Consider the following 27862-nt stretch of genomic DNA (forward strand, 5'->3'; position numbering starts at 1 on the left):
GGCTAGAGAAGGGACAGGAGCCCCGAGTTAGGAGGACAAAGGCCCAGCTTCCCGTCCAACCCTGGGTGACTTCAAGCAAGCCACACAGCCACCCTGGGCCTTAGGCTTTTTCTCCCTGGGATCTGAAAGCGGCTAAGATCCCAAGCCGCCCTGACATCCTGGCACCTGCGAACCAGGCTGGGCCCCGGCTGCCTCCTGCCTCCTGCCTGCCAGGGCCTGGAGCCCCAACAATTCTCCCCAGGGCCCTGGCTCAGGGGTGTGCCTGCTGTTGCACCTCCTTTCCTGGGAGGGCCGGCTGGGAACACCCACAGGGAAGGGCCGGGTGGTGTAGGCACCTGCCTCCTGACCTCCAGGCCCACACCCTGCCGGAGCCCAGAGTGCCAAGTAACAGGCCTCCCAGTTCCTGATCTTGTTTTGGCAAAACTGATTTGTTGGCCAAATGTAACCTTTGTGACTGCGAGAAAAGCTGCGCTTTTATGCAAACTTTCTCAGTGGAAAGGTCCCTGGGACAGACCCATGTGGTTTTTGACTTTTCCCAGACTGACTTTTCTGCCATATTTGGAGAAAAACTCTCTCTCTTTTTTTTTTAGTTTAGGGGCCCTTAGATACTTCTGTAGACCAGGCCATCGTGTGGTTGAGTGGACCTCAGGCAGCAAGAGAAGCTTTGAGATAAAAGGAAAAAACTGAACCCTGCCTCAAACCAACCTCTTGCCCTGGTCTCAGGCAAAGACAGGGGGAAAGTGAAACAGGGAAAACCAAAAGCAAAACGGCTCACTGACATTTTACAAATCTTTGGAAAGTGCTAAACGGAAAGCAAATTAGGAGGTTGCACAATCTGGGGCATTATGCCACAAGGAAGTAGCCCCGGAACCGCCTGCCAGCTCCGTGAAATCGAGACGTGCGGGGTGGGAGGGATTCCTTCCTCCAGTCCTTGGAGCTCCCTGGAGCAAGGCAAGTGGCCCTGACATCAAAACCAGGATCCAGGTTTCATTTATAAATAACACAGAGCATTTTGTTGTTTTTGATTTCACAGGGCCGGGTTTTCCCAGCACTCAGGGCTCGGGGGAGTTGTGACCAACCACGGCCCGTCGCCGAGGACCAGCTCATTCAGGCCACGGAACAACCACCTCATTCAGGCTCCGGGCCCTGGCCCTTCTCTGGAGAAATTGCATCTCCGGGGTGGGCCCCTCCTAGCACCACGTAAGAGGCTGAGACTTTTGGCTCCCAGGACTGGCCCAGGAAGTCAGGACTGGGTCCACCCAAAGCCCCTGGCCACTAGCTGCCATATGACCCCTGGGTGACAGGCCCTGCCTCCGAGCCTCAACATCCTCTTTTGAGGAGAAAGCCAAAAAAAAAAAAAAAAAGAAAGAAAGAAACAGAAAAAGATCCTTGATGAAAAGAATGCTAATGAAATCCCAAATAAAATCAGCAAGGCAGGGGCCCTGAGGCAGGGCTGGAGTTACTCATCTGCTTCTCTAGGGTTAGGGACAGGGAGAGAAAGTCACCAGAGTTAAGATTATTTATCACAGAAGCAATTCCATTTCACCCTATGCTATAGGTATTTTGATCCCTGTTTTATAGACAGGAAATTCAAAGCTCAAAGGGGAGGGGAATGAAATATAAGAGAGGGCCCTTGCAAATATCCGAGGGAAGAGCATTCAAGGCAAGGAAGAGCAAGCTCAAGGGGCCTGGGGGTTGGACTATTCTGGGTTGGAGAACCTTGGGGCTAAAGCAGAGGAGCCAATCCCAGAGGGAATGAGGTCAGAGGGCAGCTGGAGGGGAGGGGAGGGGGGCGGTATGCGGGCTTGGCTGGCTCTCTGCACGTTGACTACAAACTGGTCCAACTTCTCCGGAGGCAAGATGTCAATGTCTACCAAAATGACCAATGCTCTACTTGGGAATTTATCCTAAAATATGTTTTGCATAGTTGAGAAATTTTACATGTACAAGACGATTTAGCAGTGTTACTTTTAAGAGCAAAAGATCTGAAACAGCGTAAAATCCCTCAGTTCTGCCTTTTTTGCAGGGCAGGAGAGCAGTGCAGTCTTTGGCATTGCAAAGCGACTTGAGGCCACTTCTGGAGGGTTATTCTGGGAGGGATTTACAGACTCTCAAACAGAAGGAAGAGGAGATGGGATAGGGGGTTTGTCCGAGGCCATGGCCACAGTCCAAGAGTGGAGTCGAGAGTGTGAGGAACGGAGCTGGGTGGGGTTCCGGGCCTGCTGAGGGTGGGAGGCTGCAGGGCCTCCTGCACTGGACAGACAGACTGTCTGGGGAATGGATCAGCTTCTAAAGAGGCAGATTCAGAGAGGGGAGAACAGACAAAGGCGTGCAGCTCTGCTTATTTGAAAAGGGCTGTACCCCAAATGCCAAAGACCTGAACGAAGCCTGGAGCCAGGGGCCATCAAACCTCCCTTTCCGATTCCATGGGCTGGGAAAGGAGGAGAGTGCCTTATGGGGTGCAATCATCTGGGAAAACCCAGGTCTGTCTGTAAAGGGCCCAACCCCTCCCGCCCCCAGCTCTGCCCCCCACGTCTTGGAGAGACCGAGGGCTGTGTGGGAACACGCTTTGCTCCACTTCCCAATGCCATATCCCTGTCCCTCCTGTCTCTCCAGGTCTAGAATGAGGTTCCTGGTCCTTTGCTCCTCCAAAACTTTGCTCCCCTCTTGGTTCTTCCATTTCTCTTTGGGTTCCTTCTCCTTGGCCAAAAAACCTATGACACCTTTGCTACAATGGTCACACCACCAGCCTTTCACCTGCTCCCACTCCCAACCCCCAGTCATCCTTGCTTCTCAGCCCCGTCCCCACTTTCCCACCTCCCCATTTCCTACTCCCCAAAGTCTGTCACTAATGCCATTCAATGATGATGCCATTTCATGATGCCACCTCCAGTGGACAAGTTCTGTTTGGTCACCAGGTTCTCCTGTCACCTTTCCAGAACTTTCTCCCAGTCTCCTCTGGGTGCTCATTTTCTGCCCCCTCAAATGCTGGTGCCCCCAGGGCTCTTCCTCCAGGAATACCCACTTTCCTCAGGAGACTTCATCCTTTCTCACAGTATTGATCAGCCACTGGGAGAAGGCTGCGGACAGCCCTCCAACCCAAAGGAGGGAAGGAGAAGGTTAGAAAGAAGGGTGGCTGCATGGCCGTGGAGTGGGCCACAAGCTGTTAACTGAAGAAGCAAAAGGAATAACAAAAGGGGATTAGGCAGGAAGACACACCCCAAAGACTCACCCCTCGGAAATACCCGAGGCCTCTTTCTTTCCAGCAGCACCTGTTCCTACAAGTGTAAAGAGTGGGCGCCCAAACCTCCCATCTCATCTTCGCTGGCTCCCACCTGATTCAGCGCTCCTAATACACTCCTTGTTCTGATTTGTGTTCTCTTCCCAGACTCCGGCATCCTCAGCCTTCTCCTTGACCCCTTAGTTTCTTGCCCACCTGCTTTCCTCCCTGACAAGGGAAGACTGGCTGGGGGCCTTTGAATTCCCAGTTTAATTTTAGATCTGTTGGAAGACCCCGCCCGCTCCCGCATACACACACTTTGGTGTCCTGGGGAGCTTCACACAAATACTGGTTTCATAACAATCATCATCCCCAAAGCACTGACATCACCCAGTGAAGATTCTCACCAGCCTGGAAAGCCAAGGGGGGCCATGTGTGGCCAGGGATGATGGCGGGGGAACGAGCCTAATGGAACAGCCGGGAACTGGTAAGGGAAGGGCCGACACAGCCACAGGCAGGTCAGAGTAAGATTGTAACTGATGGTGACCCTGAGAGGGAAAGCGGAAGTAGTTGGGTCTCTTAATTCCCCTAAATTCCCACAAGATTTCATTGTTGCTCCACATTTCCCCTCTTCCCCACACAGGGAATTTCCGATTTCACTTCTTTAAAACTCAAGCAGCCAGAAGGCTTCCACTTCCTCTTTATCCTCCCCCACAGTTGTAGCCTCTTTAGGGGGACTTTTCCCTCACCCACAAGTAGATGTCCTCCATGTCCACCATTCCTGCGTCGTCTCCCAATCCCGAGCCCTGCCGGCGGGAGGGAAGGTCAGGCCTCTGGCTGCTGCTCTGTTTTTCCCCACTGGCAGCATTCTTCCTCCCCATGTTGCTTTCCCTTTCACCCCCGGCCTTGGATTTGCTACTCTCCCGACTTCCTCTATCACCCCTTTCCTGTCTCCCAAAGAATATCAAAGATGAGGGAATTTGGGGAAGCCTTGGAAGGGCAGTGCAGGAAGGCAGGCGCGAGCCCCCAGGGTCCACTGATGCTTCTAGAGATTCGGAGGAGGTGGGGGGAGGAGGACGGTTCATGGGGCGGGGACTGCCGTGGGGGGGGGCGTAGTCAGGTTGCTGAGGGGTGTGGCTGGAGGGGGTCTGGCGAAGCCAGGCAGCGGGGTGGGGGTCTACGGGTGCCGGAAGGCGGGCAGGCCCTAATGCTTCCTCGCGCCCTCCACGCGCTTCCCGCCTCCCCAACCGCAGCACCTCCGCGAGAAACCCCTCTCCCGCCCGACCGTACAGGTGCGGTTGCCAAGGTACCCCGCGTGGCGGCCAGGGGCGGGGAGCGGGGTAAGCGCGACTCGCGAGATTTGGATTCGGCCAATGGGAGGCGGGGGAGGGGAAGACGTGGCGCGGAGCTCGTGGGCGGGGACGGGGCGGGCTCCACCCCCTTTCCCCTCCCCTCCACCCGCCGTGCCGCCCCGCGGGGGCGCGCGCTTAGGAACGCGGGGCCCGGCCTTATAAAGGGGGCAGGGCGAGGCGCGCGCTCCACTCCGCAGAGGACGCCTCCGCGGGCTGTGCCGTGCGCCTGCGCAGCGCGGGCAGCTCCCCGCCCCCGGCCCGGTTGCCCTCGCCGCCACCGCCGCTGGCCGGTCCGGCCCCGCCGCCTCGCCCGGCTCTCAGCCGCCCGGTCTGCCCCGCAGCACCTAGCCCGGGCGCCGGCAGCATGTTCAGCTGGGTCAGCAAGGATGCCCGGCGCAAGAAGGAGCCGGAGCTCTTCCAGACGGTGGCGGAGGGACTGCGGCAGCTGTACGCGCAGAAGCTGCTGCCCCTGGAGGAGCACTACCGCTTCCACGAGTTCCACTCGCCCGCGCTGGAGGACGCGGACTTCGACAACAAGCCCATGGTGCTCCTCGTGGGCCAGTACAGCACGGGCAAGACCACCTTCATCCGGCACCTGATCGAGCAGGACTTCCCGGGGATGCGCATCGGGCCGGAGCCCACCACCGACTCCTTCATCGCGGTCATGCACGGCCCCACCGAGGGCGTGGTGCCGGGCAACGCGCTCGTCGTCGACCCGCGGCGCCCCTTCCGCAAGCTCAACGCCTTTGGCAACGCCTTCCTCAACAGGTACCCGGGGGCGGGAGGGGCAGATGGGGCGCCGACCCCGACCCCGCACCCGGGCCCCGACCATCCCGCGGCCCCCGCCTCCCGCCGCTCTTTGTTTCCCAGGCCCCGGCGGGACCCTCAGCGACCGCTTCCCGCAGAAAACCCACTGGGGGCTCCGGGAGCGGGCATCGCCGGCTCTCCCGGCTCCTACCACTCCCAGAATTTTCTAGGTCATCAGTTTAACTCCCAACCCTCCCGCGGACCCCAGCCCTACTTCCTCCGAACCAGGGGGCCGTTAGGAAGGTGACACATTCCGGTCCTCTCTTTCTTGGTCTCGGTCCCCTGACCCTAGTGTAGCCCTTCTCCCGGGCGCGCAGGCACCTACTTCATTCAAATACTGCCTGTCCCCTTGGCTTCCCTCCGGGGGCTGTTTCTTAAGTGTTTTGGAAAAAACGCGATGAAACTTTTGGTCTTTTCCTTTCCTAGTGTTTTGTGCTTCTGCTCTGGTCCCCCTGGGGTTGGTGGCTTTGTGTAGGAGGGACAAGGAGGGTCTGCTGTGGTCAGCTGCTTCCCGGCAGACTGGTGGGGCAGGAGCACGCTTCTCCCAGAAGCAGTTCTGGAAGGATCTGAGATCCCCTCAGGGGCTTCAGGAAGCAGGGTGAGGCCATGGCACTGGGTGCCCCAGAATGGGATTCAGCTCCAAGTACCTCTCTAGACTGGCTGGGAGGTTCCCTAACCTACTTGGGCCTTGGTTTCCCCAGTTGAATGGTGAAGCCTCCCTCCTCACGGAGGGGGTAATTCTCCAAGATTCGAAACCTGCCTATGCTATGAATGAAACCTGGTGACCTCCTTCCCGAATGGTGAATTGGCTAGGCTCACACTTCTCCAAAGAACTGTAAAAGGTTCATCACTGGTTCCCAGCAACCCCGTCCCCCATGGCCCCATGGGACATACCAAAGGACTTAACAGATTCTGCCCTCTCTCCTGCCCCCCATTCAAGGAGTGACTCCACATGCCTTTCGACATCTGTGTCTGGGGAATAGCCTAGAAAAGAACCCTTGGATCCTGCCTTCCGGGTCTCCGCCCTGTATGATCACATTCCTTTCCGGACACTGTCCAGCCCGCCCCAGAGCCGAGCCAGGGGCCAGGCCTCCCTCGGTGCACAGAGAAGATGGGCAGGTTCTGCCTTGTGTTTTTTGCCCACAGCAGGCATTTTTGTGTCAGGGGCAGGACTAAGTGAAGCCCCTTGGGCTGAAGCTCCAGAAGAGGCCTAGGCTTGTGAGCCCAGTCCTTTATCCCGAGGGTCCCTGTGTTTTAGAATTACTGTGCCTGTTGGGAGGCAGTTGGCTCAGTTAGCTGGTGGGAATGATAGGATCTTGTGGAAAGTCTGGCTGCTGTGCTGGAAATTCCAAGCATGAGGTTTCTCCTTTCGCTCAGAACTTTGGGGAAGAAGGAGGAGCTGTAGCTACCCCTGCTGTGTGTATTCTCTACTGTTGATTGTGAGAGCAGACCGTAGACCTTTTGTGCAGATTGAAAAACAGGGTACGTGACCTGCTTTCTGAGTGACGAGACCTGAGAGTTTCAGAGCTGGAGTGACCTGAGACATCCCCCGGCCCCCACCTCACTGGTTGGGGAAACGGAGGCTCCGATTGTCCAGGGGGTTTGTCGGGGTCACACAGCAAGTCACGCAGCCACTCACCACTCACTGCCACTTCCCTAGTAAAAGAGCAGTTCAGGAGGACTTGGTCCATGACAGGTGCTTTGCTGACATTACTGCCACAGGATCCGAGTACCACACTTATAGTTCCTTCCTACTGCCCCTTATGTCCAGAGGGTCCCTGAGCACTACCCAAAGGGACCTTATCCACCAAGGATAGGGGGGCGTGGGTTTGTGCTGGAGCCAAAGCCTGGGATGTGTCAGGATGCAGAGGACACAGCGTGCCACCCGGGTTGGGGGGGCACAACAAAGGGGGCTTTTCTCTGGCGGACACAGCCTCTTCCGACGCCCTTGAAGAGACCCATTGAGCCATGAACTCAGCCTTCCCCTCCCCCCACCCGCGGCTGTGCTAGGTTACAGTCAGATGGGGCAGGCCTAGGCAGGGTGCAGTCAGGGTGTCAGAAGAGACAAGAGACTTGCAAAAACTTCTTGCATAACTGGTACTGCCCGCTTGCAATGAGAGAGGAAATCTGGGCATCCTGGTTGGTGAGAAAAAGGGATGGGGTGTGTTTGGTGGTTCTGTACTGCCTGCTTCCTGCCTTCTCTTTCGCCACACTGGGCTTTGCGGACCCGTTCGTTCCTGAGTCTTACAGATGTTAAGTCACTCACCAGGCTCCCTTAGAAAACATTTTTTTGTGTATGACTTCTCAGAGCCAGTTCTACTTCAAGTCCTTACGTTTCATCTTCTGCCCAGTGATTCCCTTGCCTCGCGGGAACCCTGGCCTGCCATGCAGTTATGTACGGCATGCACCGTTTGCTGCTGCTGCTGCTAGTAAGGATAAGGTCCAAAGTTTGTTCTCCGTGTGGGTCAGCTGGTTTTGCTCTGTGGTCACTAGCCAGCAGCCACTGGTCACTTGGGGGGGGAGGGGTCCAAAAGAAGAAGCTCATCAGTTCAGATTCCTCCCCTCTGTCGGAAAGGCAGCTTTAAGTCTGTGTCCTACTGACAATGGGTCAGTATCTTCTTTGCTCATGATATCTTTTAAAGGAGCTTCTTCTGTGTCCAGTCAAGAATCCCTGCTGGTAGTTTGGCCAGCCCCTTGTTCCAGAGCTTTCTAAGCACAGTGTGCAACTTGAGCACCCCCAGCTAAGCCCTCGCCCGTGAGTTGCAAGCCTCGCTGTGGCTTCGTTCTTCCTTGGCCTGCTTTGGCTTTCAGAGACTGGCATGGCTGTATTTCCCTACCCCCTCATCCGCCAGCCCCGCTGGTCCCCAGCTTTTCCTCACCACCTGTTGCAGTCCCCTCCCCCGAGCAGCTGGGTGAAAGGGGAGGGCTGGGCCCGGCCCCGGCAGCCATAGGAAGAGACCTTCTCGGGTGGACATTTAGCCTAGGGATTGCAAACCTCAGGATGGAAATCCAAGGTCCTGGTGCTGCCCCTGTGCTTCCCTTCTGAATCGAGTGGCACACGAGGCCAGTGCACTTCTCAGTAATAAGTCAGCAACTCGCAGGCTGAACTCTCGAACTCTGGGAGAAAAGCTACTGTGAGGGAAGTACTGTGGTGGGTCAGCTGGAGCCTGCTGGTTGGGTTCCCAGCCACCCCTGGAAGCTGGGGCATTGAAAAGCCCTTTAGGTTTCCTTGCTTCTGGAAGGGCAGCCAGAGGTGGAGACGGAGGGGAGCGGGCAGCACTGGGGCTGCCTCCCCAGCAGCAGCAGCTCAGCCTCAACGTCCTTCCCACCCTCTCTCCATGCAGGTTCATGTGTGCCCAGCTGCCCAACCCCGTCCTGGACAGCATCAGCATCATCGACACGCCCGGCATCCTCTCCGGAGAGAAACAGCGCATCAGCAGAGGTAAAACCCACTTCGGTGGCCGCCCAGGGCGCCCGGGTCATCAGCTGACTCCCATCCGGTGTCTGGGATGTGGACTCAAGGGGAGTCTGCCAGCCCCGGGCTTTTTGGTTTATTTTTCTAACATGCCCAAGTGAGAACCCGTTTTCCACCAGCCTCTTCTCTCCACGGTACTCCAGGCGCCAAGTGGGCGGCAGCCACCTCCACCTCTACCCCCCGGGCTGAGGGTGCAGGAGCAGGCAAGGCTGGGCCCCCAGCCCACTGTGGCTGTTGTGCTTCCCAGCCCCAGGGACACGCTGGCAGAGAGCAGGATCCGGAGTCAGGGCCTGAGGCTGGGCAGGGAGGTCTGAGGGACTCTCCAAATCCAGGTTCCAGGACCCTCGGCCAGCAGTGCTAAAACTGATAAAAACTTTGCCTTCCAAAAAACATATAAATTCCTAGTGAGTCCAGCAGGACCGTAGAGGGAACCGTTTGACTTCAGCAAGGCAACCAAAAGGAGAAGCTAGCTGACATGTGCTCAGCGTTGAGGGGCTGGTGGAAATGGGCTTTAAACGCTGGCTCATCTGCAGCCTCTTTGGGTGCTGTGCTGGCGGAAGTTTTCACGCTGATCACTAGTGCACGAGGCCCATTCCAGTTACGTAAATTCCTCTCTAGATTTGCCAAGCTTTTCAGAAGATCTGGTTCAGGAGGAGCCTGGGGTCTGCTCCGGCCCTGCTGCCCCTGTTTGTGGAAGGGAGGGGAGTCTGGGGGCCTGAATGTTTGGGGAGGGCTGGGTGTTGAATGCTTTGTGAGAGGAACAGGAGGGCAAGTGGGTGGTACCTGGCAGGCTCAGAAGTGGGGCCTGCTGCTGCAGATGTAAAATGAAATAAGCTCAAACTCAAACGGTTAAGGACAAGTGACCGGGTTTGTTTATAATTAACTTGCCAATCTTTCCGGAGCTTCTTTCCTTCTGGGCTGCCCAGCAGCGGCCACCCTTGCAGGTGAAGTCAACAGCCTGAGATTTATGCATGTGCTTGTGGACGGGAGGTCTCTGCAGCAGCTATGGGGTGGGGGGGCAGGAGCCTCCTTCTTGGAGCTGAGAAATGTTGCTGCTCCCCCACCACCACCGCTTTGTGGATCCCTGTCAATATGGGCTTGCACAAGCATATACTGCAATCGCTCAATCTCCGTCTCTAAATCTGGTTTAAAAGTCTCTAGTTAAGCTTTTAGGCTCCCTCCCGTCCCTGGAGGTCAGGGGCAGTCCTGTGAATTTAAGGGAGTAGATTCGGGGACCCCTTATAAAAAAAGCAAGGGTCACTTGTTCTTTTTTACTGTTTTCTATTTGATTATTCTAACCTGGTTTTACGAAAATGCCCACCCAGCCCAAAGCCCTGTCATCTGCCAAAGCAAGCCTAGAAAATCTGCATAAGTTATTCTTAGAGGGCAACATAAAGAACCAGAGCAGAATTCCTTCCCAGTCTACCTCCAGGGCTGAAGTTATCTGTTGACATTTTCTTTGAGCCTCTTTAGAGTTATCTCTTCTGTGACCTGGAGGGGGGTGTGGACATGAGTCCTTCTGACAAGGCCATCAGAGAGAGGTCAAGCCACCTCCGGGCTTTGCACAGTGTTCCCAGCCCGGGGACAGGGACGCTCAGCTGGTCAGGGCTGTGTCCACAGCCTCAGATAAGAGACTGCCACCTACAGAAGGCAGCAGGCGGCTCAGCACAGCCCTCAGAGCAGGGAGTTGAGCAGAAGGGTAGGTTGAGGGTCTCGAGGCCCCTGTTGTTACCTGGAAAGGAACTCAGAAGCAGCTGTTTTCCACCCAGCGCTGTGGAGTTCCCCTGCTGGTCTTTGACACTTCCGCCTGGGTCCTCTGAGGCCCGCAGACTGAGAAGTTGTGCGTGTATGGCTGGATGTGTTCTGTCCTCTGGCCCCGGCCCCTCTGGGATGTTCCTTCCCTTGCATCCGTTCCCTCTGCTTCCTTCCCCCAGTACAACTTTGGAAAGATGGGCATCGGTGCCTGAACTTATTCGCTCTGGGACAGGCACCTGAGTGGTGCTTAGAGGACAAGTCAGATTCAGGGTGCAGTTTGCCTGGGGCCCGGGGTTGTGGGAGGATGTGGCGGGCAAGGCGCTCCCGGCCTGCAGATCGTTTGTGCACGTGACGGCCATGTGGGGCTGCCGTGCCCTTCCAGGTGTCGGCCAGCCTGCCCCGTTTCCACAGACAGTCTCCCACCCCATCCTGTGCGGGAAGGAGAAGGGTGACTTCAAGATGGGGACCTCACTCTGTGTGGAAGAGGGGTTTCCCCCATGAACCTACAAGGGAGCACACTGATTTTTCTCTAGACCATTTCTTTCCCCTCACCACCCCAAAGACATATCGAATGTCTCATTTATTCAATATTATACTAGAAGTTACCAAATGGGGATTTGCTGGGAAATAGGTCTGGTGGCAGCAGTATGTGAGCGGGAGAAAGGCCATCTCGCGGTGCCTCATGGAGGTGCTGGTGTGGGCTGCAGCGGAAAGTGAGTGCGTGAGTGGGGGGCTTTCTCCCTCTTGGGGGCCCCGCCGTCGTCACGCGAAGGTCCCCACGGTGCTGTCAGCTCTCTCCAGCAGAGGAAGCCAGGGTGTAGACAGGGGCTCCAGACCCCGGCCGGCCGCCCCTCTGCCCCCCTCGCCGAGGGTGTGGAAAGCAGGTGCCAATAGGGAGGGCCAGGGTGGGCGTTTCTGTGGTCTTGCAACCCATTGCCTGGAAACAGAACATTCTTTGGAGGTTGCATGTGCGTTAGAGTTCCAGATTACACTTCCCACCCCATCGGCCTGGCCCCTCCTGTTTTTCTTCCCTTTTCCCCATGGTGCAGGGAACACTGCCTGGATAAATAACATAGGCCCCACAGCCCCCATGCAGCCAGGGTGCAGCCGGGGCTCTGCCTGGGGGCCCCCAAAAGGGCTGCAGAGGAGAAGGGGGCTCTGGGGGGGTTCTCAGGCTGCTCCTCCCCGTGTGCTAACCTTCCGAGTGGCTTTAAAGATAACACTCTCCTGAGTCGGAAGAGAAAGATGGCCTTTGGGGACAGCGTTCACTCTAAGTGCTGCCCATGTGACTGATAGAGGGCATTTCGAAGAGCAGTGGCCCCGTGGGGTTGGCGCCCTGGGCACCCAGCGTTGACGGCCACTAGCACAGCCCTGGCAGTGCCCAAGAGCAGCGTCTTTCCACGGAGGGGGCCCCGGCCTGGGAGGCAGGGGCTCGCCCACTTCAACCCACTGTTGTCATTACGTGGCTCTGAGCAGAGCCTTAACCTCAGTGCCTCAGTGTCCCCCTGATAGCCATGTCAGCAGGGAAGTGTCCCAGCTTGGCTGGCTTCGTGCCTGGCTTTTTGCCGACCCCGCTGGGTGGACCGTAAGCAGACGTGTCCGTGATGAAGCTGCTGCTCTTCAGATGAGGAAACAGAGGCTTAGGAAAGCTAAGTAGTTGGCTCGAGATGACACCCAGGCTAGCAAGTGTGGGAGCTGGGAGGGAGCCGGCCCAGGGCTGTGCTCAGAACGGCGTGTGGCCGAGAGAGGCTGCCTCAGGTGGGGCCATGGACGCTGGGAGCCTGAGAGCTTGGCGTCGACAGTCCTTGGCCTTGTCCGGGCGTTCCTGCCTTGGCACTTCCCGGCGTTCCTGAAGTGCAGGGGCCACCCCCGCACTTCTCTCCTGGGGCCCAAGGTCAGACTCCATGTTCTGGACTTTTGGAGTATCTGGAGCGTCCATTCCCAGAAACGGACCCTGGGGGCTGGGGTTTTGGACACCGCTGGTGTCTTCTGCCTTTTCCCTGCTCCCTGCCCCCCAGCCAGAAATTGCCCCCAGGCCTCCTGGAGCAGCACTAGATGCCCCAGGCGATGGGGGCTGGTCCCTGGGTTCCCACTTTCCACCTGCTGACTGGCCCTGGTTCTCGGGCTGTGTCCAAGCCCCAACAGTCAGGCAAGGCCTGGCTGGCCTAAACCCTTGTCCGTGTGGCCTGGAGTCCCCCGCAGCTGCTGCCCCAGAGGAGGGGCCCGCTGTGGGCAGCCCTTCCTTCCTGTCCGACCCTGGGGCTCAACCACCCCTGAAAGCCCCCCCTGGCCTGTGTTGCCCCCAGGGTAATGCCGGGAGGTCACCTTGGGCAAGGCCAAGCCTCTGCCCCTCCTGGTACACCAGGCCCTCAGCACTAGTGACAGAAGGCCCAGCCCCAGCTCGGTTGCTGGGCGGCCCTAGGGAGTTGCTGCCCCTGGGAGCCACAGCGGTCAGACAGGAGTCTCTCAGGGCGCTTGTTGGCGGCGCAGGAGTTGGCACTTGCACCTAAGCTCTTGCCCTGGTGCCTGGCACAAAGGTGAGCCTCCAGCCAGCGCTAGCTGATTAATTATTAAAATTAATAAAGACACTAAAAAGCCAGGGTTTCCCAGCTGCATTTGACAAGCCTCAGACCTTTCTCTGAGTAACAGCTGCTAATGTGCTGGGGGAAGCACTGACTCAGCCGGGGTTTCCCTTCAAATTCCAGGACCTTGGGGCGCTGCCCTTCCTCTTGAGGTCCCCTCCGTGTCCCCTCACCCCTGCGCTTGGCGGCTGGGATTCCTTGGGGGCCCTGCTGCGGGTGAGGGCTGCTGGCGCCGGTGGAGGAGCGTTGCAGACCCCGGCCGGCTTGCGGCACCTGCTAAAGCCCCTCGGGGCCCAGGGGGCAGCTGGCGCGGATGCCTGCGGGTGGCCAGTCTGTGTTTGGGGTGTGAGACACAGGCTGTTGCCTACACACCCATCAGAATCTGAGCTTCTTGAGCCCAGAAGACAAATGCTGTGAATAAATAATAGTGAACATTCCGGAGAGCCCGTGGCACGCCAGGCACCTGCTCTGTCTTCACGGCAGCCCCGGGAGGTAGAAACTTGCTCTCCTCGCTTTACCGATAAAGAAAATGGGTCACACGGCTGGTTGCTGAGTAGCAGGTTCAGGATTCAGATGTGGATCTGATGCCAGTGTCTCCTCCTGCTCCCACGCGTCATTTATATTCAGGTCAGGTTTATCGCGGTCTACGTTACTTTAGTGAAGTGCACCCTTTTCAGCTGTATGGCTCTAGGAATTTTCCTGCATGTAGACAGTCATAGACCTGTCGCCACCACAATCAAGATACAGAACATCCCATCACCCCAGAAAGTTCCTTGGGCCCCTTTGTGGTCAGCCCTGGTTCCAGACAACCACTGATCTTTGTCCCTAGAGTTTTGCTTTTGCAGAATGTCACATCAGCGGACTTTTGGAGGAGTAGAAGCCTTTTGTGTCTTCTCTCTCCTGCCGTGATGCTTTCGAGATCCACCCCTGTATTTGCGGCACCACTGGCTTGTGCCTTTTTATTGATGAGTGGTGTCCCGTTGTCTGGATGTACCAGTCTGTTTGTCTGTCACCTGCTGAGGGGCATTTGGGTTGTTTCCAGTCTGGGGCAGTTTTGAATGAAGCTGAACGTAGTGGGCAGGGCTTGGTGTGAGCCGGAGTTTTGATTCCTGGGGCACATCCCCAGGCGTTTGCAGGCCCCTGTCCTTTAAGTCCTGGGCCACATTCGAAAAGCCTTTGTCTTACGGAATCCAGCAGAAGGAGGCTCAGGGTCGGGTCCTCACAGTGTGGCTTGTTCTGAGTTCCTGCATCTCCGACTGTTCTCTTGGACCTGACGTGAACTGGAGCTGTACGATGGGGAGGTATAGCAAGAAATGCCAAGGCCCACGCTGCTTGAATGGCAGGAAGCGAAGTCAATTGGAGACAAACCCTCCATTGTTCCATGTTCTAGAAACTTTTGGAAAGTATGAAGCTGTTTCCACACCACACCCCCCACCCCCCACCCCCAGCTGCTGGAACTACCTGTGCTTTGGAGGGTGCAAGGGGAGGGCTAGGATGCACCAGAACAGCTCCTCTTGTGCCCCTGTGCTGGTGGCAGGAAGCATGCCGTCCCTGTGTCAGGAAGGCGGCCCGAGGAGGGGCCAGCACCTGCAGAGCTCTAGGCACTCCCCGAGAGCTGCAGGGGCCTGGAGGAGGCTCCTGGGAACAGAGCCAAGCCCGGGGATGAATATACCTCCAGGGCTGGCCTGGCCCGGGCTGGATGCCTAGAGCAGCTGTTTTCTTTCTCCCCCTTCCTCCCACCTCCCCATCTTTGGGAGCCAGAGCTTATCCTGGGGGCTTGCCATGGTTCCTTATCAGAGAAGGTTCTGGCTTTTAATAACAAAAAAGGTTCATGCTGCAGGATCAGCCTTTTCTGTCCAGCTCACCACCCTGCAATCATGACCTTCAGAGAGAGAGCAGGGGTCCCCACCTCAGTGGGGATGGACAGTTTTCTTCTCACAAAGCTCACCACAAGGTCCTGTTTTGGCTGCTGAATTGCTTTTGCACCAGGGGGTTGTGACGCCTGGTTCATGTGGCCGAACCTTAATGCTGGCATGGACTCTGACCCTCTAGAGGGTTGCAGAGCCTGAGGGCTCCCTGGTGGACCTTGCCTTGGGCAGTGCTGGGGTGCCGGCAAGCTCGGTCACATCCCTGCCACCTGCCCCCAGACGCCAAGCCGGAATCCAGGCCTGTCCCCAGCTGCCTGAACTTGGTGTTCAGTGCCGCGGGGCTGGCAGCCTTGGGGTCTGGCCTGGTTGAAACTTGGCAGCTTTCAGGCTGCGTGAGGCACCTCCAGAAAGGGGCCAGGGGGGCAGGTGCAGGTCCCCCCCATGATGACATCACATGAGCCCAGTGTCATGACCCTTGTGTGACCTGTGGGTGTACTTGGCCAGGCACCCCTGTCTCTCAGGCCAAAAGTGTGAGTGTTTTCCATAATTAAAAACAGGAAATTTCATTCACCTGTGAAAAAAGAAACTTAGCTCTGTTGACTCCAGCTCGGAGTGTTTGTTGGAACAGATGAGGTTTGTGTGTGTGTGGGGGGGGGAGTCGGCTCTGGCTCTGGGCTTCTGGGTCCCCGGACCTGCCCGCAGCGAGTTTGCCATAATTCAGAGGTGCTCACTCTTCTCTCTCTTTCCCGTCGTCCCCCCTGCCCCTCACCACCCGGGGAGTCGAGGGAGGGAGGCCACTGGGTGGGGGCTGGGAGGGTGACATCATCTCCCCGCCAGTGTCCTAATTCTCCTAATTCCCAGGCCAAAGCTAACACAGGCCTGTGCGCCAGCCCAGCAGGACACCCCCGTTCCGAATAACTTAGTTTTGGCCTCGCTGCTTCCCCAGCTGTGGGAATTTGTAGTTGTTTCAGCTCGTGGCAGTGGAGGAGAAGCTGGGCCTCTTGTTCTGCTGAGCGCCTGTGTGAGCGCTGGGCTGTGGCTCAGGCCTGAGTCATCTGCTGCCTGGGAGCCGGCCATAAAAGGCTGCGGGCGGCCATGGCCTGGGGCCGGCCCTGCAGGCTACCCCCGGCCTGGCACCGGCTCAGCCAGGGTGCAGGCCCAGGGCCCCAGCGCTCGCATCTCCGGCCGCTCCCGGCCTTCTCTTTCCAGTTTTGTGGCATCCCTTCCCCTGGCCCTCAGAGCCAGCCGCCCGGCTTCTGGGCACCCTTAGGGGCCTCGTTCTTTGGAACCGGCAGCTTTAGTGGTTGCTGGCAGCTGGCACTCAGCAGTAGCACGGCCCGTGCCGATGCCATCCTGTCCCACGCTTTCTGATGGGGGGCTCTGAGCTCCACTGGTTCCTGTCATTTGCATGAGCCTCCGGAAGGCCGCTTCTGCTTCTCTGCCCGGACTGAAACTCAGACTCAAAGGGGCTTGCCGCCCCCAGCCCCACCTCACCTGCACCCTGTCGAGGAGCTCCAGCCACCCAGGGGTGGTTTCTGATCAGTGGCCTTTTCCCCAGGTGCACTGGGGCAGGGCAGGGCCTACGAATTGCTGCTCTAGAGGAGCTGCCCAGGGTCAGTCAGCTTGCGTGGTGGATTTAGGAGGCTCTTCACGTCTTGGCCTCTTGCCACCTGGGGAAATCTCACCTCTGGGCAAGCCCCATCTCTCCTGCCCCTTGCCAGGGCCCCCTCCAGCGCCAGGCCCTGGGTGAGGAGCTGGCGGCCTTCGCCCTGTCTGCCCTCCCTGTGATCTTGTGAGGACGTGCTGTTTGAATTATACAGATGAGCAAAGTGTGGCTCAGAGATTGAGAGACATACTGAAAGTCACAGGGAAGAGTCTGGAGTCAGGCACTGGACCCAGAGCCAGCTGATCTGACAGCCTAGGTCCTTCCTGGGTGCTCCAAGTCCAGGGAGAGGCAGGGAACTGTGGCTTCAGGCCCCCAGATAATGCCAAGGCACACTTGAACCTGGGGAGCCTGGCGGCTGGGATGTTTGTCTAACCAGACATTCCTGGTTAGGTATGACTCCTGTCTGCTGTTTATCTTAAGGACCTCGTGGGGCGGGCGGGTGCCTGGGCAGAGGCTGTCTCTCGGAGCCTGGGCTGCTGACTCGCATTCAGGCCAGGAAGGCCTGGTGGGATGGGGGGCCAGTCACCGTGCCGCCCCTGGGGTCACTGCAGGTTGCTCAGTGCCCGGCTCTCCTTTCCCTCAATGCTGTGGCCTTGCTTCTCCCCTTTGCCTCCTGTTTTTCGTTCCCTACAGTCTAGAGGACACGTGTCTGAACCCTCGGCTTGGTGGGGGGCGGTAGGAGCAGGCTGTGAGGGCGAGGGGGGGGGTCCGGGCCAGTAGCTGGGCAGTGTCCCAGACCATTCCAATGCCCAGAGCTGGGAACTGGACTCAACAGGAAGGGCTTCTCTGGCCTATTCTCAGGAGTTTGCTCTCTGGGAAGTCTGTGGTGGTTCTTAGGGGGCCGGCCTGTGTTCAGGGTAGCCTCTGACCTCTGAATTGCAAGTAAGGAACAAGGAGCCTGAACCCAGGGACTGAGGCTTTCCCAGAATCACCCAGAGAGGAAACGGCAGCAGCTGAGGCCCAGGCTTCCCGAAAGGCCACTGTCCTTTCCCCATGGTCCTCCTGTCTCTTCCTTAGTATTCCTGAAAGGTGAGGAATGGAGAATTTTCACTCCTCCTGGGGGCAGTGGAAAAAAGGGAAAAATTGTGAATTAATTGTAATTAAGCCCCTATCCTTGACCCTAACCTCCAAATCCAGTGGCTTAACTCAGATACCAGATAGGATACATGAGAAATCACAGGCCGTCCTGAACACGCAGCTTTTGTCTGAACCCAAGGTGCTTGCTGCAGCTCCAGCCATCATATCTGCATCCCAGTCCTCAGGGAGAGAAGGGCTCATATACCTTTTCCAGTTCACTTCTGCTGCAAGTGAGGCTGGGAAATGCAGTCTTAAGTTGGGGGACCATGAACTCAGCTAAAACTAGAGAGTTCAATTATTAAAGGAGAAATTCCACTTAGCCATTTCTACCACAGAAGAAAAGGGTCACTAAAGGGCCTTATTGCTGGGAAGCAGCATAGAATCAAGTGTAGCTCTAGAGTGATTTAGTAGAGTGGTTTGTAGCACTTCAGAGGTTTATTGTAGAGCAGGAGTCAGCAAACTTTATACGTGTCAGATAATAAATATTTTCAGTTCTTGCCAGCTTATGACTTAGCTCTGCCGTTGTAGAGAAAGCAGCCATAGATAATACAAGTGGGCATGGCTGTGTTCCAATAAAACTTTATTTATAAAACCAGGTGGATTTGGCCCCCAGGCTGTAGTTTGCCACCAACCCTTGTTGTTAAAAAATAAATGGGATTTATGCAAAATAGGGGACCTGGTGCACAAGCACTAAATAGCTGCAGCTAATAGTGCAGCTATTTACCATCATTGCTACCCAGGAGCACACAGCTGGCCGGGCAGCCCCCAACTCTGCTCCCTTCAGCATACAGGAGTGTGCCAGTATGTGCCAGTATGTGCCAGTGTCTCAGTCTTGCCATAGCCCGACCCCCTTTAGAGCTTGGCTGTTGCAGCTTCCTCTGCATCAGTTATTTGTTAAGCACCTGGTGGGTTGGGGAGGTGCCAGACGGAAGAAGCTACTAGGATGCAGAGTGCAGAGCTAGGGGAGAGCCCTGATTCCTGCCCTCAGAGCACCTTCTGGAAATTCCAAAAACGATCCCCAGCTGAGCAGTACCAGGGCAAGTTAGAGACGGGCAGCCGAGCAGCCCCGACCCTTAGTGCCCCCGAGCTCACCCTTCCCTTCTCCCCCAGGTTACGACTTCGCGGCCGTCCTGGAGTGGTTCGCCGAGCGTGTCGACCGCATCATCCTGCTCTTCGACGCCCACAAGCTGGACATCTCGGACGAGTTCTCGGAGGTGATCAAGGCCCTCAAGAACCACGAGGACAAGATCCGCGTGGTGCTCAACAAGGCCGACCAGATCGAGACGCAGCAGCTGATGCGAGTCTACGGGGCCCTCATGTGGTCCCTGGGGAAGATCATCAACACGCCCGAGGTGGTCCGGGTCTACATCGGCTCCTTCTGGTCCCACCCACTCCTCATCCCCGACAACCGCAAGCTCTTTGAGGCCGAGGAGCAGGACCTCTTCAAGGACATCCAGTCTCTGCCCCGAAATGCTGCCCTCCGGAAGCTCAACGACCTGATCAAGCGGGCACGGCTCGCCAAGGTAGGCCTGCGGGAGGTGGGGCCAGGGCGGGGGGCTCTGGGACCCACGGGCAGGGGCCTTTCGGTCCAGCCCTCTGCGCTGCTGTTCCCGAGCCTGTCCTCACCCGCCGTGCAGCCCTTTCTTAACCAGGATTCTCACCTGGGCCCCCTCTTCACCTGTTCTGTTTATGGTATGTGCCCACCTGCTTCAAAACAGGATCCGAACACTCCTGCAGCATGTCAGCCTATGGGACAGGAGGTCAGCGGTGAAACAGGAAGCTGCCCCGCAAGTGGGGGGTGCGTTGGGGTGCAGCACTGAGCTTCCTCATGTCCCTTGCAGGCTTGTTGGGCACTGACATGCACCCATCCTGGTGCCGGGAGCTGGGGAACCAGTGGGGAAAGACAAACGTGGCCCCCACTTTCCCGGCACTTGTCAGTCTTCATGGGGAAGACAGCGGTCACACAAAAAACAAAGTGTGATTCATGTGTCCAATCATGGGGGCTGGGGACCCTGGTGGGTTGGAGGGGAGGCCAGCAGAGGCTACTTTGGGCAGCTGTTTTTGAGCAGGAGGGAGTCTTGGGGGAGATGGGGTGCGAACCTGTGGACCCAGCCTGAAGCTGGCTGTGGTGAAGCCCAGAACCTCGGAGGAGGCCACGTCAGGTCATGGAAGCCATCTAAACCGTCCCTGCCGCCTCGAGGAAGCACAGGGCCCGCTGGGGCAGAATCCGATGGCAGGATCTGAGGTGTTCAGGAGTTTGGAATCTGTTTCAGTGCCTGAGCAAGTTCTGGAACGGGACCCCAGGGTGGCTGGGCTAGAAATTACAGTTCAGGACACCATGGACCCCTCAAACACAGAGGAACAAACGTGTCCCCTTAGGATCTCCGGCTTTGATAACCTCACCCCCTGAGGCCCCTCAGAATAAGTCATTGGAAGGGAGAGTTCAAAATGGGGCTGGGAACCAACCCTTTACATGGGCATGTCTGACACACACCAGCCTAGAAGGTACCAAGTACAAACACTTGCATTTTACTAGGAGCGTCACACTGTTTGTTGAGACACTGTTAGCACAGGGTTTGGTTGTTTAGATATAGGCTCTAGCTGCGGCTCTGCCCCTGCCTCGGGCCAGGGTGCTGCCTTGTATGAGGATCACGACCTGGGGGCTCCTGAGATGTCCATTGACCCTCCGAAGGACCCATGATAATGGCTGCCAGAGACCCTGGGCTCCCAAGGGAGAGCCAGGGCCTCAGGGGTGGTGCTTCTGGGAGAGCTGAGGAGCTCTGGGAGGCCTGGGTCCCCCACCAGCGTCTGGAGAGTCACAAACACTGCTGCACCCAGGACATCCCAGCTGACCAAAGTCAGTGGCACTTGGATGCCCCCCAGCCTGAGTGACAGCTGACCATTTGTGCTGTGTCTACACTCTGCTGACCAGTGTGGTCTGCAGACAGCTGTGTTGGTGCTTGTAAAGAAGCAAGTTCTCAGGCCCCACCTTTGCTGCACCAGAACCTGCGTTTTAACACAATCCCTTGGTGATCTGCATGCACGGAAAAGTTCCAGAAGCCAGCTCCAGAGGATAAGGGTCTGCACATCTGTCTAAATAGTTCACTTCTCGAACCTCTCAGGTCTGTGGAGCCGCTTCTGAGACAGGATCCCTGAGAAGACATGTGTCGCTGGCCCCAGGGCCTCACAGGGCTGGAGGGCATCCTGAGTGGGCTGGGGAAGGGCCGGGGCTCCCCTCTGAGTCTGGCCTGGACAGCACGGGAGGACAGCTCTCCTGCCTCCGTGCACCCAAGCCCTCAGGTCGCAAGGCCAAGAGAGCTCTGCCAGCCTCTGCTTCCTTCCTTCCTTCCGGGATGGAGCCCCGAGCAGGGCCAGCTCCTGCTCTCTGCCCCTGCTCATCTGCACAAACACCGCAGCCACTGCCTGAGCCTCTGAGTCACCATGCCTGGAAAGCCCCGTGGTCTCCGGCTTTGTCCTGAACCTGCTGTTTCAAGACTTTCCTTCTCCTGGAACGCGTGGCTGTCCCTGCTGACCGCCCCGGATTGAGCTGCCCTCTGGGATCTCCTGGGAAGTCCTCAGTTGGCCAACGCAGACGGGGCGACGGGGCCGGCCTCCCCCAGGCAGCCCTTGCTGAGCTGAGCTCGGGGCAAGAGTGGGTCAGGCCAGGCAGGGGACCCGCTGGGGTGCAGTGGGCAGTACAGAGACATGGAGGTGAGGCTGCTGCGGCAGCACCTGCAGCTGGACTTCCTGTGAGCTGCTCTGAGGGGTTCCAGCGTTGCAGGGAAACGAGGGGGGCGGTGCCACCCCTAATTAACAAATGTCTGAAAATACATGGAGGTGGAGCTAGAGCTTGAAACAACTGGGGAAAAGCCTTTGTTGGGTTTTTCTGGTTCTTAGTCATCTCCAGACTGCCGGGACAAGGTGGAGCCCGGCTTAGGCTGCGTCGGGTTGTGTGTACTCTGCACGGATCTGTGTGTGCCGCTGTGCAGAAAGCGTGCACTCATCTTACCATGTCGCTGCTGCCTGCGGGGGTGTGGGGGGTGCTTTGGGCTCGGCAGACCCAGTGGTGAGCCCAGGGCCCCTGAGCACGGCCCTCGCTGGGCTTTACTCTCTGGAGGACGTGAGAGGTGGGTGTCCCTGCCCCACGGGGCTGGGGGGAGGTCAAGGGGACAGTGTTAATATGCAGAGCCCCCCTTGAGGAGCTCGGGGAAAATGCAGAGATGCTGGGCTTCCTCACCTGTATTGTTGCTGATATGCTCACAGACATCGAGGACTGGCGTGTTGATGTGCCGAACCCTCTATCACGGGGCTTGCCCTTAAGAAGTCTGGTGCTGCAAAGGAGAAGCTAGGCCTGCTTATAATTGTGCCTAAGAGTCTCCCCCGATACCTCTTTGTTGCTCAGATGTGGCCCTCTCTTCCTCTCTAACTAAGCCACCTCGGCAGGTGATTTCACTGCCCTCTCTCCCATGTGGGACCTGACTCACAAGAGGTCTTCTCAGTGCTTCCGGTCCCTCGCCTGTTCCTAAACCGCCGCGGCCAAGTGTTCAAAGCTGTTGTCATCTTTTGAGGGTGCGTTTGCCTTGGCAGCCCCGGGGCAGTGCCCCCTCAGCCTTTTGCCAGAATTGTGGGTCTGCTCTTCTCAGCCCCGCAATGGAAGCAGCCACCGGGCACTTGCACCCTTCCTGACCACGTCCTCACCGTGCCGTGCCCCCCACCCTGTCTCCGCAGGTCCACGCCTACATCATCAGCTCCCTCAAGAAGGAGATGCCCAACGTGTTCGGGAAGGAGAGCAAGAAGAAAGAGCTGGTGAACAATCTGGGCGAGATCTACCAGAAGATCGAGCGGGAGCATCAGATCTCCCCTGGGGACTTCCCGAGCCTCCGCAAGATGCAGGTACGGCTGCCCCGAGCACCCCACGGGCTGGGGGCGATTGGGAGGGAGGGAGGCCTGGGGCATGCAGCAGTGGCTCCAGAGGGGAACCCCAGCTCTCCATGGGGTGGTGCCTCCCCAGACGGAAACAGCTGGGGTTAATCACCAGCACCCCACCCCAATGGGGACAGCCGTGATAGGCTGTGACGCCACAGAGGGGAATGTGGTGACTTGTCCTGAGTGGTGGCGAGAGAGAAGGCAGGGCAGGTCCTCAGTGGAATTGTCCCCGTCAGCCTCCTGCACCCCCAAGGACGGGCCTGCTGTGCCCCCCCAGAGGTCAGAGCCGGAGCCAGGACTTGGAACCGGCTCTCTTCACGTAAAGCCCTCGCTCCGAACATCCGGCCACAGAGCCCGGTGGTCCCGGCCCGGGCTGGTGGAGGCCGGGAGAGGCTGCCCACCCACCCGCCCTCCTTTCCCCCATAGGAGCTCCTGCAGACCCAGGACTTCAGCAAGTTCCAGGCCCTGAAACCCAAGCTGCTGGACACAGTGGACGACATGCTGGCCAACGACATCGCCCGGCTGATGGTGATGGTGCGCCAGGAGGAGTCCCTGATGCCCTCACAGGCGGTCAAGGGCGGCGCCTTCGAGGGCACCATGAACGGGCCCTTTGGGCACGGCTACGGCGAGGGGGCCGGCGAGGGCATCGACGATGTCGAGTGGGTGGTGGGCAAGGACAAGCCCACCTACGACGAGATCTTCTACACCCTGTCGCCCGTCAACGGCAAGATCACGGGGGCCAACGCCAAGAAGGAGATGGTCAAGTCCAAGTTGCCCAACACGGTCCTGGGCAAGATCTGGAAGCTGGCCGATGTGGACAAGGATGGGCTGCTGGACGACGAGGAGTTCGCCCTGGCCAACCACCTCATCAAGGTCAAGCTGGAGGGCCACGAGCTGCCCGCCGACCTGCCCCCACACCTGGTCCCGCCCTCCAAGCGGAGGCACGAGTGACCGGCCGCGCCCCCCGGCCCCCTGCGCCCTCCTGGCGCCTGGGCAGGCAGAGGTGGGGGTGGGGTGGGGCAGGGCTGCCGGTTCTCAAGGTCCATAAAGACTGAGCGGATGTTTCCTCAGCGCTCGGAAAGGAAAACCCCCCCATCTTTTCTTTTAAGGCCGTTCCTGGGCCCGACGGGGGAGGCAGGGGTGATGCTCGATGTGAATGATGGAATTTTGTGCACAAGAACTATGGATATTTTTAATATATAACGTTAGAGGCAGTGTTCGTTCTGGCCGCATCCTCTGTCGACAGCCCCACGCACACAGCCTCTGTCCTTCCTGTCCTCTCCTCCCCTCCTGGGCTCGGCCGCCTGCCACCAGGGGGGAAGAGCTTGCTGCCCACCACTCCCGCTCCCTGTCCTGTCCCAGTGGCTGCTGGGCCTGGGCCTGTGTGTGGACCCGGCTGGCCGAGCATTTTCGGTTTGCTTCTGAGGGTTGCTTCACCGGAGCAGTGACTTCCTCCCCGCGGCGCTGCCTCGCCCGCTGTGCTCCGGGTTGGCGTTGGTACTGGTGTCTTCCCCTTCCCCTGAGCAGAGGCCCTGCTCTTCTCTCGTGGCCCACGAGCCGTGCCACCCCTGCAGCTCCCTCCCCAGCTTGGCAGACACAGGAAGACCCAGCTGCCTTTTGGGGGGCATGAGGGAATGTCTTCCAGGAAAGCGTATAAGCTAGTTTTTATTCTGTAAAGCAACGCCTTTCATACTTGACCGAACTTTATAGTAATTCCCAACCACTTGCGGAGAAGCTGTGATTTTTGTCTCCCCTTTCCCCACACCCCAGCCCCGGGCAGCTGCACCCGGGAGCCAGTAGGTGTGGGGCAGGTGCAGGCACATCCCCGGCCTCCTCGTGGGGGCCCCTGAGCTTGTGCCTCCTGGCTGAGGAGGGGGCGGCCATCCCGGCTCCCACTTTGCTTGTCTGAGTGTGACCTCCCCGTCACCCTCTCCCTTTACCGGGAGGTTCTGGTGCCCCCACCCCTAGGTGGGTGTTCAGTCCTCACGACCCTGGTTAGGGCCTCGGGCTGCTGAGAGGAAGGGTGGCTGGGGCTGCACCCACCTGGCCTGGCGTCCAGCCCACAGGGACCAGGGGAAACCCAGCACCTTCCCTTTTTTGAAGGAAGCCCTCGCCCACCCTTCTTCCTTCCTCTGTTGGGTAAAGCGTGGCAGCACGTGACAACCCCACCTCCCAGGCCGAGCACTGAGAAACCTGAGCCAGCAGCCGGGCAGCCTGGTGGGAGCCTGGGCACACTCCCTCACCCCTTGCCGGCCAGTGGGCGGCCACCAGGGCCTGAGCAACCATCATGCTGGTCACTCCAGCAGGGGAGCAGCCCCAGTGCTGAAGGCCTGGGCTCCACCAGCCTCCCCTGCCCGGTGCACTCACGATGGGTGTCAGGGAACCTCCCGCAGCCCTCCCGGCACCGAGCTCTCCGAGCCTGTGCCCCAGTGTTGGCTGTGCCCCCCACCCCCCACCAGCCTGGCAAGAGGTGAGGAAGGGGACGGCCTCCTCCCAGGGACTTGGTTCACTCCTGATGGTGCCATAGGAAGAAAAAAGAACAAAAGATCGAAGACCTTTTTTTCCCCTTGCATTAAACAAGTTTAGTTGTGCCGAAGCTGGTCTGTGGTGCTTCGTGTCTTTTCCCGTCCTGGGTCCTTCCCCCAGTGCCCGGTGGGGCGCTGGCCAGGCGTCTGGGGGGCCACGATGCCGGCAGGGACAGGTGGGCGAGCCTGCCCAGCCCCGCTCCACTGGGCACCAGCTGTTGCCATCTCAGGGCGAGGCCTGGACCGGGGGGGTGGAGAGAAGGGGTCCCCCCAGGGGGCTGATGACCCCCTTTCCTTGTGCCAGGGGGGAGCTGAGGAAGAGGAGGTGAGAGGTGGGAGTGGGGGTGGAGAAGTTGGAAGGGGCTCTGATAACAGGACGAGGCCATGGAGCCAGAGGGAAGGAGGTGGCTCCCCAAAGCCATCACAGCATCTCACATCTGGGCTCCACCCAAGCCTGGGACAGACGAGTGGGCGCCCACAGGGCCCTGGGCGAAGGGAGGGTCCCTCAAACCAGAGCCAGCCTGGCTCCCCACCAGCCCCTCAGGGTGGCTTAAAACACAAAGCAGATATAGCAGTGACAAAAGTACAATTAGGAAGGGCAAGGTCAGCTGATGTCCTTGTTTGTACCAGCAGATGAAGAGTGACAAACAGTGTCATCGCCAGGGAAGGGCCCAGACTGGAGGAGCAGTGGGGCCAGAGACGGCTCCAGGCAGGCCTCGGACCCTGGGGTGAGCAGTTCTGTGCCCCAGGGTCCCGCAAGCACCGGGACGGCCACCCAAGTCTGGCCTGAGGTCTGATGCACCGATGGCCCGATAAGCGGGTGAGTCCAGGTGCCCAGGGTACCCCCTGCTCCACCCATGGCCACCCCGTGAGGGTGCTTCTGTGCCAGGTTGACACTCGCCTTTATCATCCGGGAGGCCTGCATTCTCCCCATTTCTCGGCTGAAGACCCCAAGACTCAGCAGCACTTTGCTAGCGAGGTTCAGAACCCCCATCCGTCCCACACCAGAGTCTGCTGTCCACCGTGTTTCTAATCTAAAGCATCCTTTAAAAGGATAAAAACGAAGCATAGATTTCTCCCACCTCCCAGCCTGCTGCTGTAGACACAGGTTTGAGATTAAATGCCACTCCCAGCTTGAGGCACTAAAGCTGGGGACAGCCCCTCAGTTTCCAGGGGTCACCCAAGTTGTTAGAACATCAAAGAAAACAGCCTGCGAGTGGGTTAGAGACCCTGCGGGCCTGCTCTGCACCCCGTGACTGAGCAGGCTCCAGCTGCAGGCCTTTGGGGGGCACCCAGACACTGGAGGTGGGGGTGGGAAGACACTCACCCCAAAGATCACCCCAGGACATGGTTTTTGGCCTGAGGCTGAAAGAGGGGCCCCGAGGTCGCACATCCGCCCGGCTGCGCTCATGCCCAGGGTTCAAGGGGCTCCTCCAGGCCATGATGGGGGTTCAGGGCAAGCCAAGCCAGCCCCAGCCCCTCGCCTCCTCCCCAGCTCCCTCACTGGCCAGGATGCTGGGTGAAAAGCCCCCTACTCAAAGGCTGGTCTTGGCCTAGGAGGGGTGCTTCCACCTAGTTCCGTGAGCTCCTGGAGTAAGAGGGGCCCTTGGGACAACCTACCTGGGGCTCCCTACCCACCGGGTGCCCAGGAACACAGGACCCAGGAGGCCATCTCCCCATTTTACACCCACTGCCGCTGAGCCCCTACAGGGCAGCTGTTCTATATATTGAGGTCCCATGTAAGATGTCATTCAGGATAAACATTTCTCTGCTCCCTAAAAAAAAAAAGAAAAAGTTAACCATGAATCCAGCCCAGCACCCTCTTTCCTATCTCCACTGGACTGGTCACAGGACTTACCCAAGCCCCTGGGCTGGGGAGGGGGGTTAGGACGCCCAACCACCATCCTGCCCCTTTGCCTTCAAAGGGTGCCAGTGTGGGCAGCACCCAGAGGCCAGGCCTGGGGCAGACAGGCCCATGCTCAGATCCCAGCTCCGCCACCTACTGCGACCCAGTCAGTCCTCGGGGCCCTCGGAGCCTCTAGGGTGCCAAAGGCAGGTTCACAGAGGCACAGCCCAAAAGGGGCTCAAGGTGAGCAGGCTCCTTGGCTGAGCACCCCTTAGGTCAGGGTGGAGGTGAGGGCAGGGTGCAGACAGCGTGTCCCACCCAACTCCCACAACACAACAGGCTGCACCCACCCTTCCCTGGAGACACCGGAAGACTCGGTGGCGCCCGCGGCCAGAGCCGTGGTGGCCACTGGGACTCAGGGCCAGCTTCCTCCTCACCCAGAGGGATGCTGACTGTAAAGCCACAGGGGCTGCAGCTGCAGCGAGGCCGGGGGTGGAGCTGCTGAGCGTGGGAACCCCTGGGCTTGCTGGAGCCGCACGGGGAAGGTTTTTGGAAGAAAAATCAGGATGATGAAACCACCGTATGTCCACTCATCTGGAGTGAGGGACTTTTTAAAGGATGTGCTGGGGAAACAGAAGGATGGGGCCTGGGCCTGTGGAGCTGCCAAGGACTGGCTCAGGGAGTGGGGTGATCCTGAACCCCCACAACCTCCACCAGCGGCCCCCCACCAAAGCCACCGCAGTAGACACACACTTAAATAAAA

The 27862-nt window shown here is 58.4% G+C and overlaps 2 protein-coding genes and 1 long non-coding RNA gene across 3 annotated transcripts; 2 read left to right on the forward strand and 1 right to left on the reverse strand.

The window, feature by feature from the left end:
• The first annotated feature begins 3657 nt into the window (after positions 1–3657).
• LOC119536575 (synapsin-1-like) lies at positions 3658–4920 on the forward strand. Its single transcript, XM_037839433.1, has 3 exons — positions 3658–3707; positions 4474–4858; positions 4914–4920. Exons 1-3 carry the CDS (start codon positions 3689–3691, stop codon positions 4918–4920), a joined length of 411 nt encoding a protein of 136 aa, XP_037695361.1. The 5' UTR covers positions 3658–3688.
• EHD1 (EH domain containing 1) lies at positions 4784–25324 on the forward strand. The gene is made up of 5 exons (XM_037838451.1): positions 4784–5340; positions 8724–8821; positions 18913–19325; positions 22531–22695; positions 23155–25324. The coding sequence occupies exons 1-5, from the start codon at positions 4937–4939 to the stop codon at positions 23677–23679; spliced, it is 1605 nt and encodes a 534-aa protein (XP_037694379.1). The 5' UTR covers positions 4784–4936; the 3' UTR covers positions 23680–25324.
• Positions 25104–27789, reverse strand: LOC119536004. The gene is made up of 3 exons (XR_005217338.1): positions 27450–27789; positions 26874–27028; positions 25104–26297 (listed from the first exon to the last, which is right to left on the reverse strand). It is a non-coding gene; the product is annotated as an uncharacterized LOC119536004 (long non-coding RNA).
• Positions 27790–27862: the final 73 nt, after the last annotated feature.

The sequence above is a fragment of the Choloepus didactylus genome, chromosome 6, assembly GCF_015220235.1.
Source record: "Choloepus didactylus isolate mChoDid1 chromosome 6, mChoDid1.pri, whole genome shotgun sequence".
Classification (NCBI taxonomy): domain Eukaryota; kingdom Metazoa; phylum Chordata; class Mammalia; order Pilosa; family Megalonychidae; genus Choloepus; species Choloepus didactylus.